This window comes from Solanum pennellii, chromosome 12 (genome assembly GCF_001406875.1).
Source record: "Solanum pennellii chromosome 12, SPENNV200".
In the NCBI taxonomy this organism is placed as follows: Eukaryota; Viridiplantae; Streptophyta; class Magnoliopsida; order Solanales; family Solanaceae; genus Solanum; species Solanum pennellii.
The window spans coordinates 49,022,695-49,050,302 of record NC_028648.1 but is presented as its reverse complement, the minus strand read 5'-3'; the positions used below and the strand labels follow the sequence as shown (position 1 = coordinate 49,050,302).

The 27,608-nt window shown below is 31.9% G+C and overlaps 1 protein-coding gene across 1 annotated transcript; it reads left to right on the top strand.

Moving 5' to 3' along the window:
- The first annotated feature begins 10,592 nt into the window (after positions 1–10,592).
- Positions 10,593–26,144, top strand: LOC107005778 (MADS-box protein J2). The gene is made up of 8 exons (XM_015204435.2): positions 10,593–10,860; positions 23,180–23,258; positions 23,703–23,764; positions 23,838–23,937; positions 24,376–24,417; positions 24,496–24,537; positions 24,617–24,765; positions 25,818–26,144. Exons 1-8 carry the CDS (start codon positions 10,676–10,678, stop codon positions 25,909–25,911), a joined length of 753 nt encoding a protein of 250 aa, XP_015059921.1. The 5' UTR covers positions 10,593–10,675; the 3' UTR covers positions 25,912–26,144.
- Positions 26,145–27,608: the final 1,464 nt, after the last annotated feature.

Sequence of the window (27,608 nt, the reverse complement as noted above, 5' to 3'; positions counted from 1 at the left end):
TGACCCATATATATATATATATATATATATATATATATATATTAATCTAACACAACTAAAAAAATAATTTTAAATATATACTTTTGAGTTTTAATTTTGAAAAAATTCATGTATGGTTTTGATTATCATTATTTGAGTTTCTTTTTCATATTTCATTCTATATCGTAAAAATAATTGAACTAAGAAACAAATATGTGTGAATGGAAAAAAAAATTAAACTATTTTTTTGCAGCTTTATTGTAATTTAAAGAGATAAGTTTCAAAAACACAACCAAACTATATCTTTTTTTGGGTTTCATACCTGAACTATAATTTTTCAGTTTGAGAAACACGCTCTTTCTTTTATACCAATCTTATCATGGTGTGTAATACACTCTCTCTTTTATTTTAAAAAACATTGTCACATCACACTCTATATGGACAAAACATTCAACCTTGACAAAAGTTAAATAAATTATTAGTATTATTTAGAATTAAAAATTAAAAATTTATTATCCAAGAAAACAATATTTATTTTATAAAGTAAAATGCAAAATATTTTTCTTATCCCACTCCATCACTTCCTCTCACCCCGACCATTTTTTAAAGTTTTTTGTTGTTTAAATTTTTTTTTATAAAATAATTCATTTTTTTGACTTCATCTCCCCCCCCCCCCTCCGGAAGATTAATCTAGATATAATTTTTTCTCATTTTGTGTTAGATATATACATATCGAAATTATTTTTTACTTGTGGCCGCAAAACTTTTTTTAATTTGTTAATTATTTATGTTATATTCAGTACACTAATAAAAATTTTAAAAAATATGTATATGTACATATCTAGCAAAAAATGAGAAAAATATTTTAAAAAAATTAGGAACGAAGCGTTACCTAGAATGGGGGTAGAATTTTTGTCAAAAAAAAAATAATATCAATTTTTTTGAGTGTGTGTGTGTGGGGGNAAAAATAATTTAACTTTTTTTTTTTTAAAGAATTTTTTTCATGGATAGTAACACATGACATTCCATATGGATAAAATATTTCACCTTGACACTTATCTCTGATTTAAAACTAATTTTTGCGGCTATGTTGTAAATTCACTTCTGTACTTGTAAAAATATATGGAAATTACTGAAAAATTTGACCATAAAAATAGTAAATTCATATTAGCTGTTAAATAGTTAAAAAATGCCACGATCCAACATGCCATTAGAGGCACCCACACTAAATTTTCGGTGGGAGATCATAATCAAGTATCTACTAACTTGAAATCGACTAAACAATTAGAAGTAACAATTTTCAATGACTAAAACTCATTACTAGTAAGCATTTGCGAAAATAATCCCCTTGAAAGTAAGTGGTGCACCAAAACATTTATGTAATCTAGTATACAGTGATGCAGCCACAAAAACATAAGAAGTCTAAGTCCAAAAAATGGAGTACAACAAAAAGATCATGATAGTCCGGAAGAAGCCATTCACCCCTGTTGCGGAAGCCGAATATATAGAGAGTGATGGAATCACAACTACTATATCTAATGGTAGCTAATATAGTAAATGAGACAACAACAAAAAGAACACTAGGAATTATCCTTAGTATGAATTTTCTGCATTGTGACTCCACCATCTTCTATGATGTCTCGTATGAAATGATATTGGACGTCAATGTGCTTCGTCTTTGAATGATAAACTTCGTTCTTTGCTAATTGAATAGAACTCTGACTATCACAAAATATTGTGATTCTGTCTTTTTCAATACCAATCTCTCTAAGCAATCCTTGAATCCAAATTGCTTCCTTTGCAGCCTCTGTAATTGTCATGTACTCTGCCTCAGTGGTAGACAAAGCAACTATTGACTGCAAAGTAGACTTCCAACTAATTGGTTCATTTGCAATAGTGAAAACATAACCAGTAATTGATGTCGTTTGTCCAAATCACCTACATAATCTGAGTCACAATATACAACAAGATATTGACTATCTTTCTGCTCGAAAACCAAATCAACATCTAAAGTGTTATAAATGTACCATAGAATCCATTTTACAGCCTGCCAATGATCCTTTCCAGAATTGTGCATGTACGTGCTTACAACTCCAACATCGTGTGAAATATCTGGCCTTGTGAAAACCATTGCATACATCAAGCTATCAATAACATTCGCGTATGGTACTCTTGACATATATTCTCGTTCAGCTTCATTCTTAGGTAACATAGCATCACTAAGCTTAAAATGAGGAGCAAACGGAGTGCTAACCGGCTTCATTTTTTCATTCATAACGAATCGGTTTAGTACTCTCTTCAAATATTCTTTCTGAGATAAATAGAATTTCTTTGAATGTCTATCTCTTTTTATCTCCATGCCAAGAATCTTCTTTGTCTCACCCAAATCCTTCAACTCAAACTCCTTTCTTAGTTGAATCTTTAGCTTCTCAATTTCCTCTTGACTTTTAGAAGCTATCAACATATCATCAACATATAGGAGAAGATACATAAAGGAATTATCTTCAAGCTTGAGCAAATACCCACAATGATCGTATTTGCTTTTTATGTACTATTGCTGCAACATAAACTTGTCAAATCGTTTGTACCATTGTCTAAAAGATTGTTTCAATCCGTACAAAGATTTTTCAAGTTTGCACACCATATTTTCTTTTCCATCAACTTTGAATCCTTATGGCTGAGTCATGTAGATTTTCCCTTTAAAGTCTCCATGTAAAAATGCAGTTTTTACATTCAACTGAACTAGTTCCAAAATTAACTGTGCTACCAAAGCCAACAAAACTCTAATAGGGGAGTATTTCACAACTGGAGAAAACACCTCATTATAATCAATTCCCTCCTTTTGAGCATATCCTTTGGCCACCAATCTTGCTTTGTAGGGAACATCTTCTTGGTTAGGAAATCCTTCTTTCTTTGCAAATACCCATTTGCATCCAATTGTTTTCTTACCCTCCGGAAGATTGACCAATCTCCATGTATGATTCTGATGAAGGCACTGCATTTCTTCATCCATGACAATCCTTCACTTATCTTCTTCTAAACTTTGGACTGCGTTTTTATAAGTGGTAGGAATGTCATCAGCTACAATTGAGTCCGCACAAGCCACCATATCTATGAGTCGAGCAGGTTTTCTTATTGTCCTTTTTGGCTTTCCGATTGCTATTGATTCAAGTTATGGTTGAGGTTCTTGAGATGGAACCTCCTCTTCGACTGACTCTCCTTCAAGAGGAAAATCTTCTATTGTTTCCTCGTTTGATCCCTGAGTTGGGAAAATTATCTTTCCCTCAAACTCCACCTGCTTTGAAGCACTATCAATTTGTTTGACTTCTTCAACTATTACCTTATTTTTCAAGGTAGATTCATCAAAGGTAACATCCCTGTTGAAAATGAATTTTCTTGTCTCTAGACACCATAAACGGTATCCTTTGACTCCAGAAGTAATTCCCATAAATAAAGCTTTCTTTGTTCTTGGGTCCAATTTTGACTCTTTTACATGATAATATGCAATTGAGTCAAATACATATAAAGAACCATAATCTTCAGCAGGTTTTCCATACCATTTTTCAAATGGTGTCATCCCACCAATAGCAGTAGATGGTAGACGATTAATGAGGTGGCACGCATATGTTATTGCCTCAGCCCAAAATTCTTTGCCCAAGCCAGCATTGGACAACATACACCGAACTTTCTCCAGCAATGTTCGATTCATGCGTTCCGCCAATTCATTATGTTGTGGTGTATTTCTGACAGTGAAATGTCTGACGATGCCATTTTCCTCACAAATTTTCTGGAAAAAAATCATTTTGTATTCGCCATCATTGTCTGTGCAAAGACACTTGATCTTTCTGCAACTTTGAGTTTCTATCATCGCCTTCCATTTGAGAAAAATTCCCAATACTTCATATGTTGTTTTCATCGTATACACCCACAATCTTCGACAAAAGTCATCAACAAAGGTTACAAAATAGTGTTTCCCACCTAATGAAGGTGTTTTGGAAGCACCCCAAACATATAAATGAACATAATCCAAAATACATTTAGTATTATGGATAATTGTTCCAAATTTAACCCTTGTTAGCTTTCCTTTGATACAATGCTCACAAAACTCCAAGTTGCAAGTTTTTACTCCTTTTAGCGATCCTTGATCTCATAAAGTTTTCAATGATTTTCCTCCAGCATGTCCCAAGAGCATATGCCACATCTTGATCATTCTGCCTCCTTCTCGTCATTGGATGTTGTTGCCGCTGTTCCATTATCTGTACTACCTTGATAGTGGTACATATTATTATTTCTTCGAATTGCCTTCATTACCACAAGTGCACCAGAGCATATTCTCATCACGCCATTATCTGTAATGACTTTGAACCCCTTTGACTCTAGGGCTCCAACAGAAATGAGATTTTTCTTCAAATCTGGTACATATCAAACATCTTTTAATGTTCTACTTAATCCATCATGGTTCCTTAATCGGATTGAACCAACACCATATGCGGTAAGAGGATTATTGTTTGCGGTGTGTATAACTCCACATTCTCCTTCTTGTAAATCAACAAACCAGTCCCGATTGGGACACATATGATAGCTACAAGCTGAGTCCATCAACCATACATCAAATGATCTCGATGGATCTGTCGTAACTAGTGAATAATCGGAGTCATCACAATCAGCCACATTTGAATCCATGACAGTCTTCCCATTATTTGGTTTGACTTTGCTATTCAACTTTGGGCAGTCTTTCTTCCAGTGCCCTTTTTCTTGGCAGGCACATTCATTTTTGCTGAGTCTGGATCTTGACTTGGATCACCCTTTCTTCGTTCTCATATGATTTTGAGAACGACCTCTCGCAATCAATGCTTCTGCTTCTCCACCTTTTTGTTTTTCTCTCTTTCTTTGTTCATAACTATATAAGGCAGAACAAACTTCTTTGATAGATACTTCATCATTCCCATGCAGTAGAGCCGTTTCAAGATGCTCAAACTCATCGGGAAGTGAACTTAACAACATTAAGGTCATATCTCCATCCGTAAAAGTCACATCCATATTTCGCAAATCTGTCGCCAACTTATTAAAGCTGGTGATATGATAATTCATTGTGCTACCGGAACATAAGTGAAGCGTAACAGTCTTCTTTTCATGTAAAGTTTATTTTGACTGTTTTTCTTCAAGAATTTATTCTCCAATGAATTCCATAATTTATTTGCAGATGTTTCCATCGTATATGGATACTTGTTCTCTTGCAAGGTAAGATCGAATGGTACCGCAAGCAAACAAGGTTGATAATTTTCCAATCTTCTTTCTCCTACACCGTCTGGTTTTTTTTCTTCAATGGCAATATCCCTTGTTGAAAAATAATATCAAGGACCTCGCCTTGCCACATTCCAAAATTTCCTGACCCGTCAAAAATTTTCAACTGAAAATTTCACATTTGACACAATTCTTGTCATAAGCGAAGATGCCAATGATGACGTATTATTGACTCTCGATGTGGAATCATCATTTTTCTTGTCTCCCATTGTACTACAAATACTATTTACTTGCTAACAATGCAAAGACCAAAGTAAATTTTTTTCTGATGTGGAAGTTCAGACTATGCTGCAACCACAGAGCATACTCGATAATACATTGGCTCTGATACCAATTGTTGCGGAAGCCGAATATATAGAGAGTGATGGAATCACAACTACTATATCTAAAGGTAGCTAATAAATAGTAAATGAGACAACAACAAAAAGAACACCAGGAATTAACGATGTTTGGCAAACTTTTGTTTTCTTTTGCCTACTCCTCGGACACAACCAACCAATATTTATTTCACTCCAAAAGAGTACAAGTGAAATAGTACAAGAGAGAAAGAAGAACAAATGCCTTAGGAGATGAGAAGGCAAGTGAGAGGTGTATTACAAATGAATTAGGAGCTACCTATTTATAGGAGTGAATTCTTCCTATTGATGTCATCGATGACATCACAATATGTCAAAATGTCAAGATTTTTTATTGTGAAACCAATTTATTGTTCACCTAAATTTCACCTATAAAAGGTGATATCTTTGACTTTTCTACCAATGAAGAATTATCCTCCTAACTACCATGTGTTCTCATTAATCCATTTTTGAATCTTGTCAAATTTAACAACTCCTTGAATTCAAAAGGTTTTGCATTCACAATTGAGGTCGTACCAGCCGCTGGAATATATCATGTACTCAAAAAAGAAAAAGTAAGTTTAGTATCAGTGTATAAAGTCAACAGTGTAGTGATAGGATCATTGATCAGCTCTAATCATATGAAATATGAACAGATAACCACAATTTAATAAAACCAGGCAGCATGAATTTATATCAGAAACATAAATAAGAAATATGACCACACCTCCTCCTAACTTAAAATAACAACAAATATGCTCAAAACCTTTGCAATAAAAGCAACATGGTTCACTGATGGAATCGACACACAAACAATCACATATAGTAGGTATGATACCTGGTCCAATCAATTTAGAATATGTACTAGTCGTGATACCCAAGCCAATTGCTAGATATTTCGTACCAGATATGGTACCCGAGCCGATCGATAATATGTATCAAGCGTGGTATCTAAGCCAACCAAGAGATATCTTATGCCCATCCAACCAAAAATATATATCAACCGTGGTACCCTAACCAACCAACAGCCACACACAATCATAATTAATACAATCACACTTGCAAACACAAGAAAATAGAACATGTTCATCGCATGAAAGTGACAACAAGACATCGCTTCGATTTCATCCTTTTTATCTCCCTAACAACATATTGCACAATAAATGCTACTAAAACAGTCAACATACACATATAACGTAAACGGAAAACAAACTAAATCATCACTTACCTCAAATTGAGTTTGAAATGTTCTATTGAACCTTAGTTTTACTCGTTGATATGATGCCTAGCTTGTTCTTGATCTATAAACAATTTATATAACACATAAGCATACACAATTGGACTAAATACACTTGGATTATATTTCAATCCCAAAAACGCTATCCAGTTTCATATTAATTCCATCCAAATCGGTAGTTTTCCACTATTAAGTCAAGCCAAACCTTCCTCACTATCATTCATTCTAAGCTATTGTATCAAATAAAAAAGTTAGGGGATTAATTTATTTACCTTTATGGATGATTTTGATGAAAAACAAGTAAAAATGTTCTATGTCACTTCTGCACTTCCCCATAATGTTCTTGAATGGTAATGAGTTTGTTTTGGGAATTTTTTTTTTGTTTTGTGTGACTTACCATGCCATAGAGGCCCAATCTCGCTATAGCAGCCGTGTTTTGGGGAGATCTTCCGTTATAGCGGGAATTTATTTGACCACTGTAGAGGTGTGCATGAGGCAGAAACTCTAAAATCCTCTAAAAAATTTCATTTCGCAACACACCTTCAAACCTCGACATTCCAAACTAACCCTTTTATGTCAAGTTTGATATCGGAAGTTCTATTCATCGACATTCACTTCGGCAAAGTCTTATAAACTCCTTAATGTCTTAGCAATAAGGAAAATAACTTCTACTTAGACGTTTCACTTAATCCTTTCTATTCATGGCCCTAAACCTCATTTTGCATTAGATTTCATCAAAGCTTAGCCTAGCTTGAATTTTCAACGCATTAACCCAAAATATTTCTCGCCCAATTTCTTTTTACAATTATGTCACTCATAACGATCGGAGGGGTCATTACAATAAAAAATATATGCGTGTGAAGAATCAAATATATCCATGCATGAATTCTTTTTAGTAAAAAAAATTAAAATTGATTTACAAATAAGTGTTCACTTTCGTCGGAGGAAAATGGTATATGCAAGTCATTTATATAACAATAGATTTATATATAAGTCAATTTTATAAAAAGAAATATATCAATTTTAAATAACAAAATTGAGGGATATATCAATCACTTTTTTCTTTTGAAAACAAATTTGGAGCACTTATTCAAATTTGAATCCAACTCAAAGTTGAATTTGAAAAATTTATAACAAAATATTAATTTTAAAATAAATGAAAAAGTATATCATGATTCTCTTTTAATTTATTATGTCCAAAACTAGTTTTCCCCTTTCATGAAAAGTTGTGATTTTTATGAAAAATTGTAACTTTAATAAAACGTTGTGATTTTTATGAAAGGTTGTGACTTTATGAAAGGTTGTGACGTTTACGAAAGGTTATAACCTTTTCGAAGGGTTGTGACTTTTTAAAAGAGTTGCTACCTTTTCAATAGGTTATAATAAACAGTTATTCACATTACCCTTTGTTGTTTATAAATAGAGGAATTTCCTCTCATTATAAAGCAACAAAAATGCTGAATTTCTTCTTCTTCTAAACAATTAAATATTCGTGTACTTTGTTCTTGTAGAGTGACTTACTGAGACAATTGTTTTTGTATCAATACATTTGTGAAGAAAATCGTCCCATTGTGAGAGGATTTAATTCTTTAAACCTTAGGTACTAGTTAAGAATTATTTTTCATTAGAAGATACTGTGCATCCAGTGAACATGATATTTTTCCTTTCTATTTATTCATTTTTTACATATCCTGATTTTTTTATACAGTCATTAATTCATGCTTATGATATTTATATGTTTTAAATTCTATTGTTTATGTTTCTGCAAAGTTATTTAACATGTGCACATATAATAAGTAAGTATATTCAATGTGCATAAATAATTATTATACTCAGTTTTAAGAATTTATGTTTTGATATTCTATATAAATTCTATAACTTAAAGGTACTATATATAGACTTACATATTATCTATTTTTATATATATATATGAAGTTTCCCACTTATCGGTAAGTGTAATTTCTTTTATTTTTTTAATCTGTTAACAAATTTTAAATTTTTCCATGAGACATAACAATTGTATAATTTAAATGTGTTCTTTTTCTTACGAAATGTCATTGTATATATATTATTATGTTCTTTATTTTCATTTTAATATTGATTAAAAAACTAATAATTTATTATTTCATCAATAATTCATTTATTAGAAGTTCTTGAGTTATGTGATAATGATGAATAATCAAATTTATGTCAAAATACTATTAATATTTTGTTTTTTTCTATAATTTTTAGTGTATGAATATTAAAATATTAATAAAGGATTATTTGCAGGTCAATAAGAAAAAGACAGCTCGTAAGGGAAGCATGGACACGTTGGTAATTAAACACTGGCGATTGTACTTTTACGTTGATATTCGTATCCAAAAGGTAATACGATGTATCAATGTGAAACATTAATTTACCCAAAACCACAAAAAGGACCTATACTTATTACATATAGGGTAACTCCATGTACACCTATATATATATATAATAATAATAAATAATATACATTCATAAATAATTGCATATATATGTAGAGACACACTTTTTAAGGTGTATAAAAATATAACTTTTTAGAGTTCAGTTCTCAGGTGAAATTTATTAGTATTTGCTCTATCATTATTAATAGGTCTATGTTTCAGAACTATCACCAAGTTGATTGGGCTATTTTAGAAGGGTAGAGGTTTGACACAAAAGTTATTTTAGATAATATTTCTAATTGATGAATATAAGAAATTATTAATAGTATAGATATTTATAGTTTTACTCAATTTTGCTATTAGATTGATTTGTATAATTAGTCTTATAGGTATAAAATTTAGACCTTGTATAATTTTATTTTTGATTGTATAAGTCAAGAATTTTATGTATGTTTATCCTAATTATTTATATACGATATATAAAAAATTGATGATAAATTGTCTTGTTTGTATACTGGCAAACGAAATATACAAAACAAATTTCTGAAAAAAATTCTAACCGTATAACTACAGAATTTTTATATATTTAACCTATTTGTATATTCGCAAGTGAAACTTATTAGTAGACATAAATATGCAAACCAACATAAATATACAAACCTCAATCTTAATAGCAAATAAATATAAATATAAAACACAATTTTCAAAAGTATAACTCTGAAATCTTATTATATCTATTTTATTTGCTATTAGTAAGATCATGAGGGGGAGGCAGATGTGAGTTATGAGGATTCACTAGCTTTGACTAAATTGTTAAATAGTTAATAAGTATACGTAACAAATTGTGTACTTAGTAGGCGTTTAATTATAGAACATCTTTTTAAGAAAATAAAAATTTCTTTATTTAAGTTTTCCAAAAAAAAAAAATCATCTCTAAAAATTTGTAAAAGAATTCATGTTTGACGTGAAAAGATTATTATGTCATATCAGGAAATTAAAGAATAACCAGTTTAAATTATATTATTGTCGGTTTATTGACTAGCGGATATTTATTTAATTATATTCTAAGTATTATTTTATGTGACATCATTTTTTTAGTTGATCTCAAAAAAAAAAGTTACCTTACTTCACACAAATATTCAAGAATTATATTAAACTACAAGTTTCCAAAAAATAAAAATAATTCTTAAAAATTAAAATGTGTCACGTAAAATGAAACATATATATTTAAAAATTTATATGTGATTTATCAATTTGAGGGGTTATATGAAAGTGACAAACGATTAGATAGGGCATAACAGTGCTTCTCTCTCTTTCCATTAAATTTGGTAGTCCACAGACAGAGATAGTAGAAAAAGTGTGTTAACCTAGAGTGGAATAATAGTGTTTTTCTTGTTAGAGACAAGAAAAGAGAGAAAATGGGAAGAGGAAGAGTAGAACTAAAGAGAATAGAGAACAAAATAAACAGGCAAGTTACTTTTGCTAAGAGAAGAAATGGACTTCTTAAGAAAGCTTATGAGTTATCTATACTTTGTGATGCTGAAGTTGCTCTCATCATCTTCTCTAGCCGCGGAAAACTCTATGAGTTTTCAAGTGCTTCCAGGTATGTATATATATACATATGTTTTTTTCTTTTTGTGTGTGCGTGTTTACTTACTTCATTAATTAACTCAACCATATATATACATCTCTCACCTCAATTATATATATGTTTGAGATCTGAATGTCTACGGACTCCATTTAGGTACATATATTTGTTTAGATCATAAATCATCTATCTTCATTCCTAAGATCTACTAATATATGTATAGGAAGATCCATCCATCTGTCAGGTTTTTCAACAACATATACAGTGAAATCTTATATGTGGGCCCAGGTATAGCCATATGAGAGAATAGTGTATACGTAAACATTATCATTACCTAATTATAAGAATATACATCCATTAGGTTTATCAACAACAATAAAATCCTCTAAATGGAGTCTGGTCATAGGTCTAGCCGTTTGAAAAGGTAGAATATATGCCGATCTTATTACTATCTCATAATAATAGATATATTGTTTTTGAAAGATCCTCGATCTTTGTTTCTTTCTTTAAGGTAGAGATTTTTAAGTGGATTCATGTTTTTTATCAAAAAATAAAAAAATAAAAGTGTCTATTTGTTCATCTAATGGATTTTCCATGTTACCAATTCACTACACTGTTGAGATTTGATTATCAGATGTGTCAAGTTTTGTTTGGTTCCCTAGAAGGGAGAAAAGGCTGCTTATGCAGGCAGGGTATTAAAGATGATATTAATATCTGCAGTAATCAATAACAGAATATATTAACTTAATAATAAACTTGAAGGTACTTAATTATCCAGCAGATAATCTTCTGTCTCACCGTACACTTTTGTTATATCATAAGCATAAGAAATGTTTTATCAAATATTACCAAACAAAACTTACTTTCTATAACATATTTTATAAAGAAAAAAATTAAAAACTCCATATACCTAAGAAATGTAACCCCCCTCCATAACAACAATTTTAAACAAAAATAAACCTACTTTTTTTGAATTTGGTAAATTAGTTTTCTATCCTTTTAAGTAACTTCCTTTCTTATTTTCTTTTTATATTGGTAAAAGTTTAATATTACACATTATTTTAACATGTTATAATTTTTTGTGATGCTTAATTATTTGATACATGTAATAAACCATATATTAGAGGTATAAATCAATGACAATGCATGTAGATAAAACTCATGTATGATATATTTTGTTTATATGTATAACCAATTAGATAATTTGTTCGCGCTTTATGCAGTCATAAATAATAATTGCATTGAACTTGCAAATAATTTTTTTTAATATCCATACATTAAAAAAAAAGGAAAAATAGGTTCTTAAAAAATATAAGCAATATTCAAACATTAATTTGATTATTAGTCATTATCACATAACTCAAGAATCTCTAATGAATGAATTATTCACGAAATAATAAACCATTGATTCTAAAAAGGAATTTCATAATAAAAAAAAACGTTTAAGTTAACATATCCAGAAAAAAAAGAAATTATGCTTGAACATGAAAAAAATTATAATTTTTGAACTTGTATAATGAATTTCTTCAATTGATAAGTGAAAAATTTCATATTTATGTAAAAATAGATAATATGTAAAGCTCATATATAGTACTTTAGGTTATAGAATTTAATATAAATTATCAAAATATGAATTCTTGAAATTGAGTAGAGTAATTATTTTCTGCACAATGAATCGGAGACAATAACTTTGAAGAAATATAAACAAAAGAGTTTAAAAGATGTAGTCAAAAACAGCAATTAATATCATAAGAATAAATTAATGAGTGTAAAAATACATACCAGGATATGTAAAAACAGAATGGAATATAATAAAAAAAATCGAGTTCACTGAATACACAATGTTCCTTTAAGAAAATTATTCTCCTCCAATACCAACGAGATTACATCCTCTAAGGATGGAAATGATTTCATTCCCCCAACTTATCGATATAAAAATAGTGGTGTTAGTATGTAACTCAATAGGAGTAAAATACACGAATATTTAATTTTGCGAAAGTAGAAGAAGAAGATCATAATTTTTTTTTGTTTTAAAATGAGAGGATATATCACTATTTATAAACAACAAAGGGTAGTGTTAACAAATTTTTATTGTGTCTTGTCTAAAAGGTTACAACTATTTGAAAAAGTTACAATACTTCGAAAAGTTAACAATATTTTATAAAAGTCGTAAATTTTCATAAAGTCGTAACTCTTCATAAATGTCGCAACTCTTCATTAAAGTCGCAACTCTTCATAAAAATCACAACTCTTGATAAAAATCACCACTCTTGATAAAAATCACCACTCTTCATTGAAATTGCAACTTTTCATAAAAGTCACATCTTTTAATGAAAGAAGAAGACTAGTTTTTGGAATAAATTAATTTAAAAGAAAATTTTTGTTTGTGGTGGGGCGCCAATTAGGCAAGCGTAGGATTCTTTTTATATAAATATATATGATATATGATTCAATATTTGATATAGTATATATACATATGACAGTATAAGATAATTGCAAAAAATAAAATAAAAACCTAATCGAGTAAGTTGGAAAAAAAATATTTATAAAATATATGCAGAATTTCTTTATCAGATATGACTGCCCAAATCTTATATTCAAACTAAAATGCAAGATCAATGGTGCTATAAATAGGGTTTTACACAAAAATCAAGATCTAGTCTTGCAAAACTAAATAAAAAACAGTGGTTTACGATGAGATAATGTAGCTTCTGTAAACAAGAAAACTAGAAAAATAAATGCAAAGGCATTTTAAAGGATATAATAATGAAGATCAAAGGCAGAGAAGGGAAGAGGCAGCAATATAATGAAGGTAACATCATGGTTCCATTCTAATTTATATGATATTTTTCTTTAGTAAATTTCAAAAATAATGATACATTTTCATATTTGATAAATATTTAATGATACTATCAACATTTTATCTATATTGAGTCCCCATTTATTTGACCAAAACCCCACAAAGATGTGCTCTTCTATCTATTCAAAATTTATTCAGTTTAAGGATAGCTTTAAAACATGTCAAAGTTTTCTCATATATTTCTTAAATTTTAAATCCAGTCTAAATACATATATAAATTAAAATGAAGAGACTAATATGAAGCTTTATTTGATGACATTGTTGGAATAACCAAAAGCTATAAGTGATACAATAGTAAATTTACCATTGGTCAACTCAGAATCATTTAAAAGCTAAAAAAGTCATATAAGTTGGGGTTGCTCAATGTATAGTTTTTGGCTTGTTTTAAGCATTTTAAAACTTATTTAAAGCGCTTTTTAACATTGCTAAACACTCAAAAAATGATAAATAGTATTTAAATTTGATATGATTAGCTTAAAAGTGAACTCATATACCTTCAAAGTCAAAATCCCCAATTCGAGCTTTCAAACCACTTGATTTTGTGGATGAATTTATACTGAAGTTGAATATATCACTATATATAGGGGTTAGTGAACTAATACCTTTGATTATATGGTAGAAATACGTATCTTAGATCATCCTAGTGTTGTGGACGGCGAGAGGCGACAAGGGCCTGCCTCGCCACGCGGCGAGATGAGCGGCGAGGCGCTTGCCTTTTTGAATAAAGGCACCAATTAATATCAAAAATTAAAAATATTTAATTGCATATTTTATCCAAAATCTTAATAGCAATAACACATATTAGCAAATATTCAATTCAAAAACCAATAGTAGATACTAAAATGTCTAAAACTTTAAAGACCAAACAATTCAAAATACAATAAATCCAACTCTTGAAGATCAAAATCCTCTACATCATTATATTGCTCTTCATCTTCTTCCTCCTCGTATTCTTCATCAATTAGTGTTCGAGTCCTACTTGAAGATGAACTTGTAGATGTACTTTCTACTCCTTTGCCCTTGTCAAGTACTGTTGATCTTGAAGAAAGTCCCCTAAGATGATAGATACTCTCGTCCGCTCCAATTGCCATAGCAACACTACCCCAAGTAAGATCATCATCCTCATATACTAGTTCATCGTCTTGATCTTCGGGGCATCCAACTAACCATTCATTTGAATCATCTATGTTATCCAAGCGAATTGGATCAATAAGATCACGAGCATCATAACGACGTTTCAATGTTCTATTGTACTTAATGTACACTAGATCATTGAGACGCGATAGTGTAAGCCTATTCCTCTTTTTGGAATGAATCTGTGCATAAGTTATTGATATTAACTAGTTGATATTGATAATAATATAATATGAAAAATAGGATATAAATTTTTACTTACGTGTTCAAACACACTCCAATTTCGCTCACATCCGGATGAGCTACAAGTTAGGCTTAATACTTTCATGGCAAACTTTTGCAAGTTTGGTGTTTCACTACCAAATAGTGACCACCATTCAACTATAATAAAATAAATTTAAAGGTTAGTGACTATAAATAAGTCAAATAATTTAAGTAAGATCTAAATCAACCCACTTACCCGGTGACCTTGTGTCTCTAGCTCTTTTAGCCGGACCACAACCAAATAGTCCATCCGCCATTTTGTACTTAGGAAGCTCAGCGACTAGTGCATCCTGTATTGTTGTATCACGGGCCAACTTCTCAACACATGCATAATACTCAGTTCACAAAGTCTGTGATAAAGTTCCCTCTTCTTCAGCTTTATAATATAATCCTGGGTTCAAAACATGGCCTGCAACATGCAAAGGCCGATGGAGTTGTTCTGACCACCTTGCATCAATAATTTGAAACACTTTCTCATAATGCTTCTTAACTCCACGAAAACCATGTGCAATAGCTTCTTTGGCTTTATCCATTGCTTCATAAATATAACCCATTGATGGTTTTTTCTCCCCATCCACCAAACAAAGCACTTTTGTCAAAGGGTTACAAACTGTAAGTGCCCGAACAACATCATTCCAAAAGTGGACAAAAATAATAAGATTGGCAACTTCTTTCCCCAAAGTTTCCTTTGCAAATTTACTTGAATTCCATTCGATTGAGAGGGCTAAAGTTCTCAAGTTTTTTCTTTATATGTACATAGCTCTCAAAGTTAAGAATGTCGTTGCAAATCTTGTCTTGGCTGGTTCACCAAATTTCTTTCTTTGGTGAATTTTCTCATCAAGTTTAACAACAATGGCCTTTGACTAATGTAAGAATGGATTCTGATGGCCTTCTTAAAAACTGTTACAGAAAGATTAAATTATATTAATTAGTAGCTAATGAATTATTGACTATAAAGAAAGTTAAAGGATAGGTTGATTACCAAAAGCATATGGCTTAACCTTGAATATGTCACCAAATATCAAGTTGATGCAATGAGCGGCACTTGGAGTCCAATAAATGTGTGGATACGCACCCATCATCATACTTCCCGCTTTGACATTCTCACTAGCATTATCGGTGACAATTTGTACAACATTTTCCGGTCCAATTCTTTTGATAGTGCTTTCAAATAACTTGTACATTTTGGTGGAATCGGTAGATTTATTGCTAGCATCAACAGAACCAAGAAATACACTACTGATTGGAGAATTCACGAAAATATTGATGATCATTTTGCCATTTCGTGCCGTCCATTTGTCCATCATAATGGAACATCCAAAATTTGTCCATTGTACTTTATGCTCATCAACAATTTTTTCTACTTTATCCACCTCTTTTTTAAGGTGAGTGACTCTAACTTCATGGAATGTAGGAGGCTTCATTCCGGGGCCATGTTGTCCAACCGCCTCAATAAATTTATCGAATGATTTGTGATTGACGCTATTAAAAGGGAGCCCGACATCATACATCCAAATTGCAAAAGCACTTACCGCACGCTCTCTTAGAATTTTCTTTGTTTCTTTGATTCCTCCTCCTTTTTCTAAGCCTCCTTTTTGTGTTGATTTTTGTGAAAAATAGAGGTTCAAAGGTCCTTTCGTCACACTCCGTGCGGTGGATGAACCTCCACTAGAAGATATCTTTTGAGTTTTGGAGGGAGGCCTCATTTCCGCATAATCATCCATTTCATAAAGATCATCAATATCAACAAATTCTTCCGGCTGCCTCACTTGAAATTTGGGATTATTAGCTATTTTGTTTTGCATATAAGCTCTTACTTCTTCTCTAATCTCCGATCGACAAGCGACACATTTAACATTCTTGAAACCACCCACTAAATGTTGTTTGTGTCGAGTTATTCCACCATTGAAAGTACTCCCACAAAAGTTACAATTAACCGAATCTTTCGTCGCTCCTTGAGTGCCATAATTCCATCCAATGTCCCTCTTTTTGCTAGCATCCGCCATTGATTATTAAATTCAATTAATTCGCTGTTTAGGAATATTGGAATAAATAATTAGAAAAAGAGAAAGATTTTTTTTAATTAACTGCCTATAATTTAAAAAAAAAAGTTTACACAAAGCAGTAAGCAACTAAGCACTGCTTAGTGCTTACAGCCTTACAAGTTACACAAAAAAAACACAACTGAAAAAAAACTGAAGAAGAAGAATAGAAAAAAATTGTTGAAGTAGAAGAGAGAAAACGATACCTGGAGAATAGAGAGTCGCGAGGGTCAGAGGGAACACAATCGTGAGCCGGCGGCCGGCGAGGGAGAAGGAGAACAAAATCCGACAGCGAGGGAGAATTGGAGAGAGGCTCGCGATGGAGAAGCCGACAGCGATGGAGAGCGAGGGAGAAGAGACAGCGATGACGGAGAAGAGAAGAGAGTCAATCGAGAGAGAGAGAGTCGCGATGGAGTTTCAGAAATTTCAAAAGTAAAAAAAAAAAAACCTAATTTTGACTAATATTATTAAGTCAAATTTTTTTAATTAAAAAGGCGGTGCCTTTTCTGTCGCCATTGCAGCGCCACACCTCGCCACACCTCGCCTTTTTACTATCGCCTCGCCTCGGCAGAGAATGGCGAGGACCCATCGCCTCGCCTCGCCACACGCCAAAGGCGAGGAGGCGCTCGCCTTTTGTAACACTGGATCATCCTAATGAGCTCCCACTTTTAAAATAGGAAAAACCTCATATGAAGTTCATCACTATTCATTATATATCATATTTATTCAAAACATTTACAAATGTTCATTGTGCCTAAATACCCTTCAGTGTCGAGTTTTCACACCAATAAGGCCTAATTAATAGGTATACAAAACTATGTCAATCTTCAAAACGCAAATCTAATTATATTTTTAACAAGATTAGAGGTATATATACATATTCTCTTATGTTAACTCTTATTCATTATTGAACAAACTAAGAAAGTGTACCCAAGGTCTCAAACAACAGTGGGTACATTCTTTGTATGTCTTCCTTTGTCTCTTAATAGTCGTCTCCTCCTGTCAATGATTCCTCCAAATACATTAATCAAAGGAAAATCTTTCGCCCTCAACTTGCAAACTTGTCTAACTAAAATTGTTAACAAAGTTTCTTCACTAGAGAAACTATGATTTCTTGAATGTAACAATTTGATGTGCCATGACTATCATCTTGATCAACATGTTTCTTAACCATCAAAAGATCCTAAACTAGATGCATGTCATGTTAGGAGACAAATTAAGCTTGTATATAACTACACCAACATGCTTTAGGATCTCATAAGATCCAAAGTTTCTTATTTGGAGATTTTCTATCCAACAACCATCTTAATGAGCAACGTGATGTTATAACATCTCTCCCACGCTGCCAGAACAGTCTTATACCTTGTCGGAGTGAAGAACATCCTTAACTAAGTAGATCCACTAAGTTATACTTAAAAAGCAATAAGAAATCATCTAAAATGTGTGACCCTTTACCCATATTGGCATACATGGTTTATGGGGGCTGTTAATTGTCTGAACACTCCCCCATATAAATCAGTGCTCAATATTACTCCCAATAATATATACTATTACGATCTAAGCCTACACCCTGGAAGTGGCCGGCTCTCAAGAACCATTGCTGATCTCCAAGCCAAACCCTCATTCTGGTTGACTACAAGCGGAAGGCAAACTCAAGTATACAAAGCTTAAAACATAATAAAAATAATATACTCAACTCGCCACAGAATATGCATTTAAGTCTTTAAAACATTTTTAAAAATAAATGAAACAAACTTCTCAAACTCTACTGTCTATCTATGAAGCCTCTAAATGACAAAAATGAAGGCAGATAAGACATACGACATCCTAACAACTGATATAACTAAGAGTACAAGTGGAACCCTTCAGATGTAAGGAGGCTCACCGAAGCTAATGCGAACTCCATGTGGTATCAATGAAGCACCTATTGATGACCGTGAATACATGTATCTGCATCATGAAACGATGCAGGCCAAAGAGCTTAGTACGTGAAATGTACGAGCATGTAAAGGGAATTCAAATACATAAACATAGGCTTGAACTTTGATAAAAAGGAAACATACTTACCTCTTTTTAACTCAAGAATAAGAAACATAGTTCAACTCAATGAAAAGACACTCAAGTCAGTGAAATAGGGCGCAACTCAATAATAAGATACTCGACTATGAGTAATCAACTCTGGGTACTCTATTCAATATAAAACAACAATACAAATGCAATATATGGAAAGCCTTTAAAACAGTAGAAAACAACTCAATGTATTGAAAATTTAATAGTAAATTAGTTTGTATGCAAGGAAACACTATAAACTTTGTTTGTATATGAAAATATAAAATAAACTGTGTATATAAAAATAAAAAATATCTCTGTGGAAGTTCTCTAACTGACAACCATCACTATGAGCTTTCTGATGATACAACGTTTCGCCCATGATGTCAGAACTGTCCTGTAATTTTCCAGTGTATAAGACCTACTCACTAAGTGGATCCACAAGTCTAAGCTAAAAAATATTTAAGGAATCGTCTAAAAAGTATGACCCGTTCTACCCACGTTGGCTACATGGTTTATGGGGGTCGTAAGTTATCTAAACTCTCCTCCATATCGGTGCATAATGATACTCACAAATATACTAGCTCATATGTTTAAAAATATAACTCTTTTTGTTTGAGATTATTACTCAAAATCCTTGTCTTAAAAGAGATGATATTCAAACTGCTCAAAACTCTTTTGGAAATCTCAAATTCGTCTCATCTTAAATGTAAAAACATTTACTCTTGGGAATACATAATTATCATATATCATTTTAAAGAAAATGAACTCAACTCTGTTCTTTCTCAACTAAAGTGCTCAGTCTTAAACCAAATTTAAAAAAATAAATAAAAGACTTCTCAAAATAAAGATTATGTCGAATTATGGACGTGAACGATTCAATTCAAAGTTTTCGATAACCATAACTAGAACTCAATACTCGAGACTCAACATCTTAGAACTCAAGAACTTAAATGGTAATACTTGTTTCAAGAATGATCGACTAAGAGGGTTAATGCGGAATAATGGGCATGAATTACTCAACTAAAGGACTCAATGATACTCCTCAATCTCAAGATTGCTCGACTCATAGGGTTCATGCAGAATTATGTGCATGAACTACTCAACTCAAAGACCTTCATAGGTAACATGTAGTAGCCCCATGATTTGGAATATAATCCCAATATGATTAGGAACTCAATACTCAAGACTTAGAACTTGAAGATAATACTACTTCTCTCAAAGATACCCAACTGACGGAGTTCATGCAGAATTTATGGGCATGAACTACTCGACTCAAGATTCTAAATAACAATATGACACTCATGTATATAACTCTTCTCATTCTAATACTTGTTTTCTCGAAATTCGGTTTAACTAAATAGTTGATCTCAAAGGATTCACAATTGGACTCAAAGACTTTCTTTGACTCCACTCTTAATTCTCTCTTAAATTTGAATTTGAATTATGAATTTAAGAGTTATGATTCATGATATAGGGGATCTCAATAACAATATAGAAATTTGATAATTAGGAATTGTACTTTTAAAAGAAAACATGAAGTCAAGAACTTAAAATCAACTTATCTCAAAAATATTCAAATATAGGGAAAGTATCCTAGACTACTGTGTTACTGATCTGAAAGTAGATGTAGGGTGTGAGGATGAACTAGTCCAACACTATGATAGCCTTACATACCTGGAATAACGAGGTTCTTGGAAAATCTTCACTTGAAGAAAAACTTGATTAAAAGCCTTGAAACCCTAGCTTGAAGGTAAACAATCAAGAAAACCTTTCTCAAGATTCTTGAATTAGTTTATGGAAATCTCTATGACCAAGCATTTTGATTTTCACTAGTGATGCATAATTGTATGGAGGAATTTGAATTGAAAAAAATGAAATTCTTGGAGAAAAGCTATCTTTGAAGAAGCTTGAAAAAGATTGGCAGGTCCTCTACTTTGATTTTCCCTTAGGATTTTGTCTTAGGGTTTGAGATAGAAGAGAATGATGGACTAAAAGATGAAAATCGGATTGTTTGGATCCTTTTATCAGCCAAGAAATTCATATAGGGTTTTCTTGGAGACAAACAAAATAAAAATGACCATTTTTAATATTTTTCCGTCGGCTAATTCGTAATAACATTGTATCATGTTACTAAAGTCATAATTTTTTTTCTCAAAAATTGGATTGATGCAAAATTAGTGGTGTTGAAAAGTAGATTCAAGTACCTCTAATTGGATAGGTTATGCCCTACGCAAGTCTTTATATTCTAAAAGATATGGTTGTTTGCACTTGACCTAAGTAGAATCTTACATGAAAACTAGAGAAGGAAACTTTAAGAACTCATCAAGAAATTTCAATTGCTCAATATTTATGGATAAATTCGTAGAAGAAACTCATGATTGACATGCGGGTGAATAAACCCAACACTATGGCAGCTTACATACCTCAAAGAACTAGGTTCTTGGCGAAATGTTGAATTTCTTGAACGAACGCTTGAAACTTTGAACTTTTTCTCTTCTTGAACTCTCAACTAAAACCCTAGGCGTATATTAGGATTATAAAAGTGAACATGATACGATTAGACCTTTAAAAACTTACTGAAATGAATTAAATCTGATTTAGCATGAAAAAGACCAAACTACCCCTCACTATTTTCGGATAACTTTTCTTAATTGGACTGCCTGACTTCAAAAAGGTATATCTCACTCATCCGATCTCAAAATTTAGCAAATTCAGTGGCGTTAGAAAGATAATTTAAACACCTTTCATTTTCCATCTCATGGCACACATAACTCATTCTTTAAAGAGAGTTATGATCGTTCAAATTAACTCAAATGTTAGAAGAATTTAGGAATGTGTTGAACGAATTCTCTCTAGTTCATTTTTGAACACAAGGTGCTACATCTAGTGACCTGAACACTTTGGAAAAATTTAAATTCCTTAGTAAAAACTTACTCACTATGAAGGATGGTTCAAGTCTTAGCTCAAAATTTTCCTGAGTTGCTATCTATACTCATGCTTATATGTTTAAAAACATAACTCTTCCTCGATTTAAAATAATTACCAAAAAGATTCTCTTAAAAGAGATAATGCTCAAAACTCCCCTGAACTCATTTGGAAATACAGGTTTCCCTTGTTTTAAATATAAAAACATTTACTCTTGGAAATATTTAGTTCTCATATATTCACTTGAAAAAAAAATGAAACTCAACTCTCATCATCTTCATACTCAAGTGCTCAAGTCCTAAAACAAATTATAACTAATTGTATAAGACTTCTCAAAATAGGGTTCTTTCCGAATTATGGACGTGAACGACTCAATTCAAAGATTACAATAACCATATATATAACTCAATTATAGGAACTCAACAACTCCAGAACTCAATGATACTACTCATCTCAAGAATGCTAGACTCATAGGGTCTTTGCGGAATTATTGGGCATGAACAACTCAACTCAAAGACCTTCATGTATAACATATGGTAGTCCCATAATAGGATTATAATCCCAAAAAAATTAGGAACTCAATACTCAAAAAGTTAGAACTCGAAGATATTACTCATCTCAAAGATACTCAATTTATGGAGTTCATGCGGAATTATGAGCATGAACGACTTGACTCAAGGATCTCAATAATAATGTAGACTCATGAATACACTCTTCTCATTCTCATACTCACATACTCGAGTATTGAAATAAATTACAAGTAATTGTAGAAGACTCCTTGAACAGACTCAAAAGGACTCCTTCGAATTTTACTCTTAATATGCTACCTTAATTTTGAATTATAAATTTAAGGATCAGGATTATGATATAAAGAATTTCTCAACATATATGAAATGAACGAATTTGAGCATTGAACGTCTAACCTCATTTTTTAATTATTGTGATAAGTAGAGTGGTGCAAAATCACAGATACCTCTCTTGATGCATTATATATAGTTCAGCAGCAGCATGTTGGAAAAATTACTAATAACTCTTCTTTTATATCAAATTGTTGAAGCATGATGACAACACTTGAAAAGTATCAACAATGCAGTTACGCATCTTTGGACCCGATGTTACCGGTTAGTGATACTCAGGTATTGTTTATCTACTTTATCATGTCGTAAGTATATTATTTGTAAAGCTATACATCAAGATAGTTCGATTGCGTACACTTACATTTTGATTATGTTTGGTGAATACTATTCTAATACTTTTTTTTCCCCTAAAGCCTAACAAATAAAGATAATTAAGATGGGAACGTGATTCAAGTACAACATGGTTCCATACGTGACATATTTACACATATAGTGGAACCAAAAGAGCAATTTTTCCTAATATCATATTCTAAATATCACGTGTGCCCGTGATTCTTTTTTATGGACATGAAAATTCTTTTTAAATATGAGCAGCAGTAAGGTTCGATCTTTCTATCTGCTTTGATATCATATTGAATCGTGTGATCGTCTCATTAAAAAATTTAAGCAAGAGCATATTTTTATTAATTAATTGTACTTCTCGACGTTTTTCTCTTTCAACAGATGAACTACAATGAGTATGTGAGGCTAAAAGCTAGAGTTGAGCTCCTTCAACGTTCTCAAAGGTAAGATATTAGTGATGTAATTAAATGATTTTAGTTAGCTTTACATAAGTTTTTGATTAGTGAAAATTAATAGACATATTCTTGGAGAGGATTTGGGCACACTAAACTCGAAAGAACTTGAGCAGCTTGAGCACCAATTGGATGCATCTTTGAAGAAAGTTAGATCAAAAAAGGTATATCCAAATACTATAACTTAAATATATTGTAACGATTTAATTAATAGCATGTGTCACGTTCACCTATTCTTTAGTCACAATATATAGGGGCATGTCCTTAACAACGTGCCATGCCTCGATAGTCATCTTTGTCTTTTTGTGCGTCTGAGTTTGACTTGACACAAATTTTTGTAGTAATAATAACTCATGCTTTCGCATCTTAGGAAACAGTCATATGAAAAATAGAAGCATACATATATATATGAGTTAATTTAACTTGATATAAAATTTAATAAAATTGTGTATCACATAAATAATTTTATTAAAAAATTATATAAATATATCATTTTTTTTAACTGGCCGCAAAGTCATATAAATTGATAGAGAAAGAGGTTTTGGTGTAAAGTTCATTTTCCAACAATTAGTTTTATAATGTGTAAGTGCACACTTTGTCAGACTCAATCTATGCTGGATCAGCTAGCAGACCTTCAAGAAAAGGTACACTGCCTTAACATTACAAAATTAATTTATTTCATCAAAAGCATATCATAAAATTCTAACAAATAAATATATTAGGAGCAAATGCTGGAAGAAGCAAATAAACAACTAAAAAACAAGGTACATATCTATATATGTGTGTTAATTAATTAAGTTGATTTTGTATTTTTTTTAATGAATAATTGTTTGTGATCATCAGCTGGAAGAAAGTGCAGCTAGAATTCCACTTGGATTGTCATGGGGAAATAATGGAGGAGAAACAATGGAATACAATCGACTCCCTCCACAAACTACTGCACAACCTTTCTTTCAACCTCTCCGTTTGAATTCTTCATCGCCTCAATTCGGGTAAGTATCTCATTTTATATGACTTAGTTTGACTTGACATAAAGTTTGGTAAAGAAAGAAAGACTTTTAAAATTTATAGTCTAAAATAAGTTAATAGATATATATGTGGTTGTACTAACACTACAACAAAAATAACTTTTAGCGACATTAAATATTGACATTAATAACGAGTGCTAAAGACTTTATCGGTATTAGTTAAGTGTCATTAGAACCAATGTCGCTAAAGGCTTTACGGTACATATACAAAGCGTGACAATTGCCGCTAATGATTATTTTTGTTGTAGAGTAAATGAGTATTTTAAAGTTAAATTGTTTCATAATATAGAAATATGTCAGAAACAGGACAAATATACCTCCGAACTATTGTATATGTTATGGAGATATTCTCAGTCATACTTCTGCGATATTGGTACTCATGTCGTCTAATAACTAGAACATATATACCCTTTGTATATTAATGGAGATACACGTGTCATAATCTTATGCACCGATCCGATATTTATTAAATATCGAATCGACGGATAAGATTATGTCACGTGTCCCTATTAAGTCTTCTATTAGAGTAAAAAATATATATGCTCTAGTTTTTGAACAACAGAGGTACCAATGTCCCAAAAGTATAACTGAGAGCATTTGCATACAATTTATGATAGTTCGGGGCATATTAATTTATCATTTTCTCTTCTTTTTGGGACTGATTGAAAAGAAAAAGGAAGTTATAGAAATTGGGATAGAGGGAATAATTGTTTCATAGGGAAAACTTAGAAGCTTCTCACTATGTCAGTGAGAATGTGTTTCCTAATTACTGAACTATGGTTTGGTGAAAAATGAAGAGGAAAAATCAGTACAAATTTTCAACTGATGAGAAAAATATTTGTTACTAGTAGTATGAGGAGAGGATAGTCCGCATAAATAATCCTTAAATTTGTGGATATATAAACTATTTTCAATAGATTATCGTCTCAAAATAAAATAAAATGATTGCAAGAAAAGAATAATAGGTATGCTGGTAATATGTATAATACACTCATATTTATTTGCTGTCCATGCAGATACAATCCAAATATGGGTGCAAATGATCATGAGGTTAATGCAGCAACAACTGCTCATAATATTAATGGATTTATTCCAGGGTGGATGCTCTAATGGACTAACATAGTAATATTTGTTCTTCTTGTATTTTATGAACTAATATAATTAATCTTGTTTTTGTGGTGGCCACTAATCTGTATTTTAGCAACTTACAATTATTGTTGATGTAGTGAGGAGAATAATTCACTCAACTTGTTATAAAAATAACAACTGCCGGCCCCATCTCAACTATGCACAATGACATCTTGGAATTTATGATATATATATGTATCTAATATTTTTGTTTAGATTAGTGATGCTTGTTAACAATTCAGTGTATAGAATTCTAGCATATCCTTTGAGGATTAATCCTCTTGAATATAACATAATGAATGGTTACTTTTGATGTTTAACAAATAACTACAGAACAATCAGGTCTTTAAAGATATCGTTTATGTCATTAACATAATACCAAGTGTTATGCAAATACTGAAAGAATGTATATTATAACAAGAAGTTACAACTCAACTATAAGGTACATCAGATGTTACAATGAAACGTACATGACTTTTTGTTGGTAGATTCGCTCTATTGTTGAATTCTAAGAAACGTGACTGACCCAATTTTACATCATCTTTTGGAATCGTATAACTGTCAAAAGTGAGTTATTGTTTATCAGAGTTATTATAGTCCGAATACTCATAAGGTAGGGTCGACGCCCCCCTCTCACCAAACTGTACTTGCAAGTTTCCCGCAAAAAAGCTCTACACGCCTACTCTTAGAAAGAACACTATTTTTCTATAGTTAGGTAGTTCTCCAATAATTTATCGGGTATTGTACGAAATATTTGAAATACAGGAAAGAAATATCATTCGGGTAAGATTTGTTAGATAGTGGAGCCTGATTAATATATATAACTGTTTAGGCTTTCCTATTTATTCTCTATTTATTCTCTGTAACTAAAAATACTCTGATTTATTAATATAAATATATCTCACCGCCGTGGAAGTTTACTCACGGGGTGTTACCACGAAATATTGTGTTTTCTCTTTCTCTCTCTAGATTTCTCATCTCTTTCTCTTGAAAGTTCTTGTACTCTTCATTCATCTAGTGTGTGTGCGTGAATTCGATCCTAACAACTGGTATCAGAGCTAAGGAGATTCAACACGATCACTGAAGATGGATAGTTCGAAGCTTGGAATCGAGAAGTTTGATGGATCCGATTTCAGTTTCTGGAAGATGCAGATCGAAGATTATCTGTACCAGAAAAATCTTCACGAACTGTTGACCGGGGTGAAGCCGGAATCCATGACGGAGGAGAAGTGGAAACTCAAGGATCGCCAGGCTCTAGGGTTGATCCGGTTGACTTTGTCAAGAAACGTGGCGTTCAACATCGTGAAGGAGAAGACTACGTTCGATCTGTTGAAGGCACTGTCAAACATGTATGAAAAACCATCAGCGATAAACAAGGTATAATTGATGCGTAGATTGTTAAATTTACAGATGTCTGAGAATGGACCCGTTTCTGATCATATAAACGAGTTCAATATGATTGTGAGTCAACTCAATTCTGTGGATATTAATTTCGAAGATGAAATTAAGGCATTGATTTTGATGTCATCTCTGCCCGAGTCTTGGGATACTGTTGTTGCTGCGATTAGCAGTTCCCGTGGATCTGAGAAACTGAAGTTTGATGAAATCCGTGATGTTGTTCTTAGTGAAAGTATTCGCAAACGGGAAGTGGGAGATTCATCGGGCAGTGCTCTCAGCGT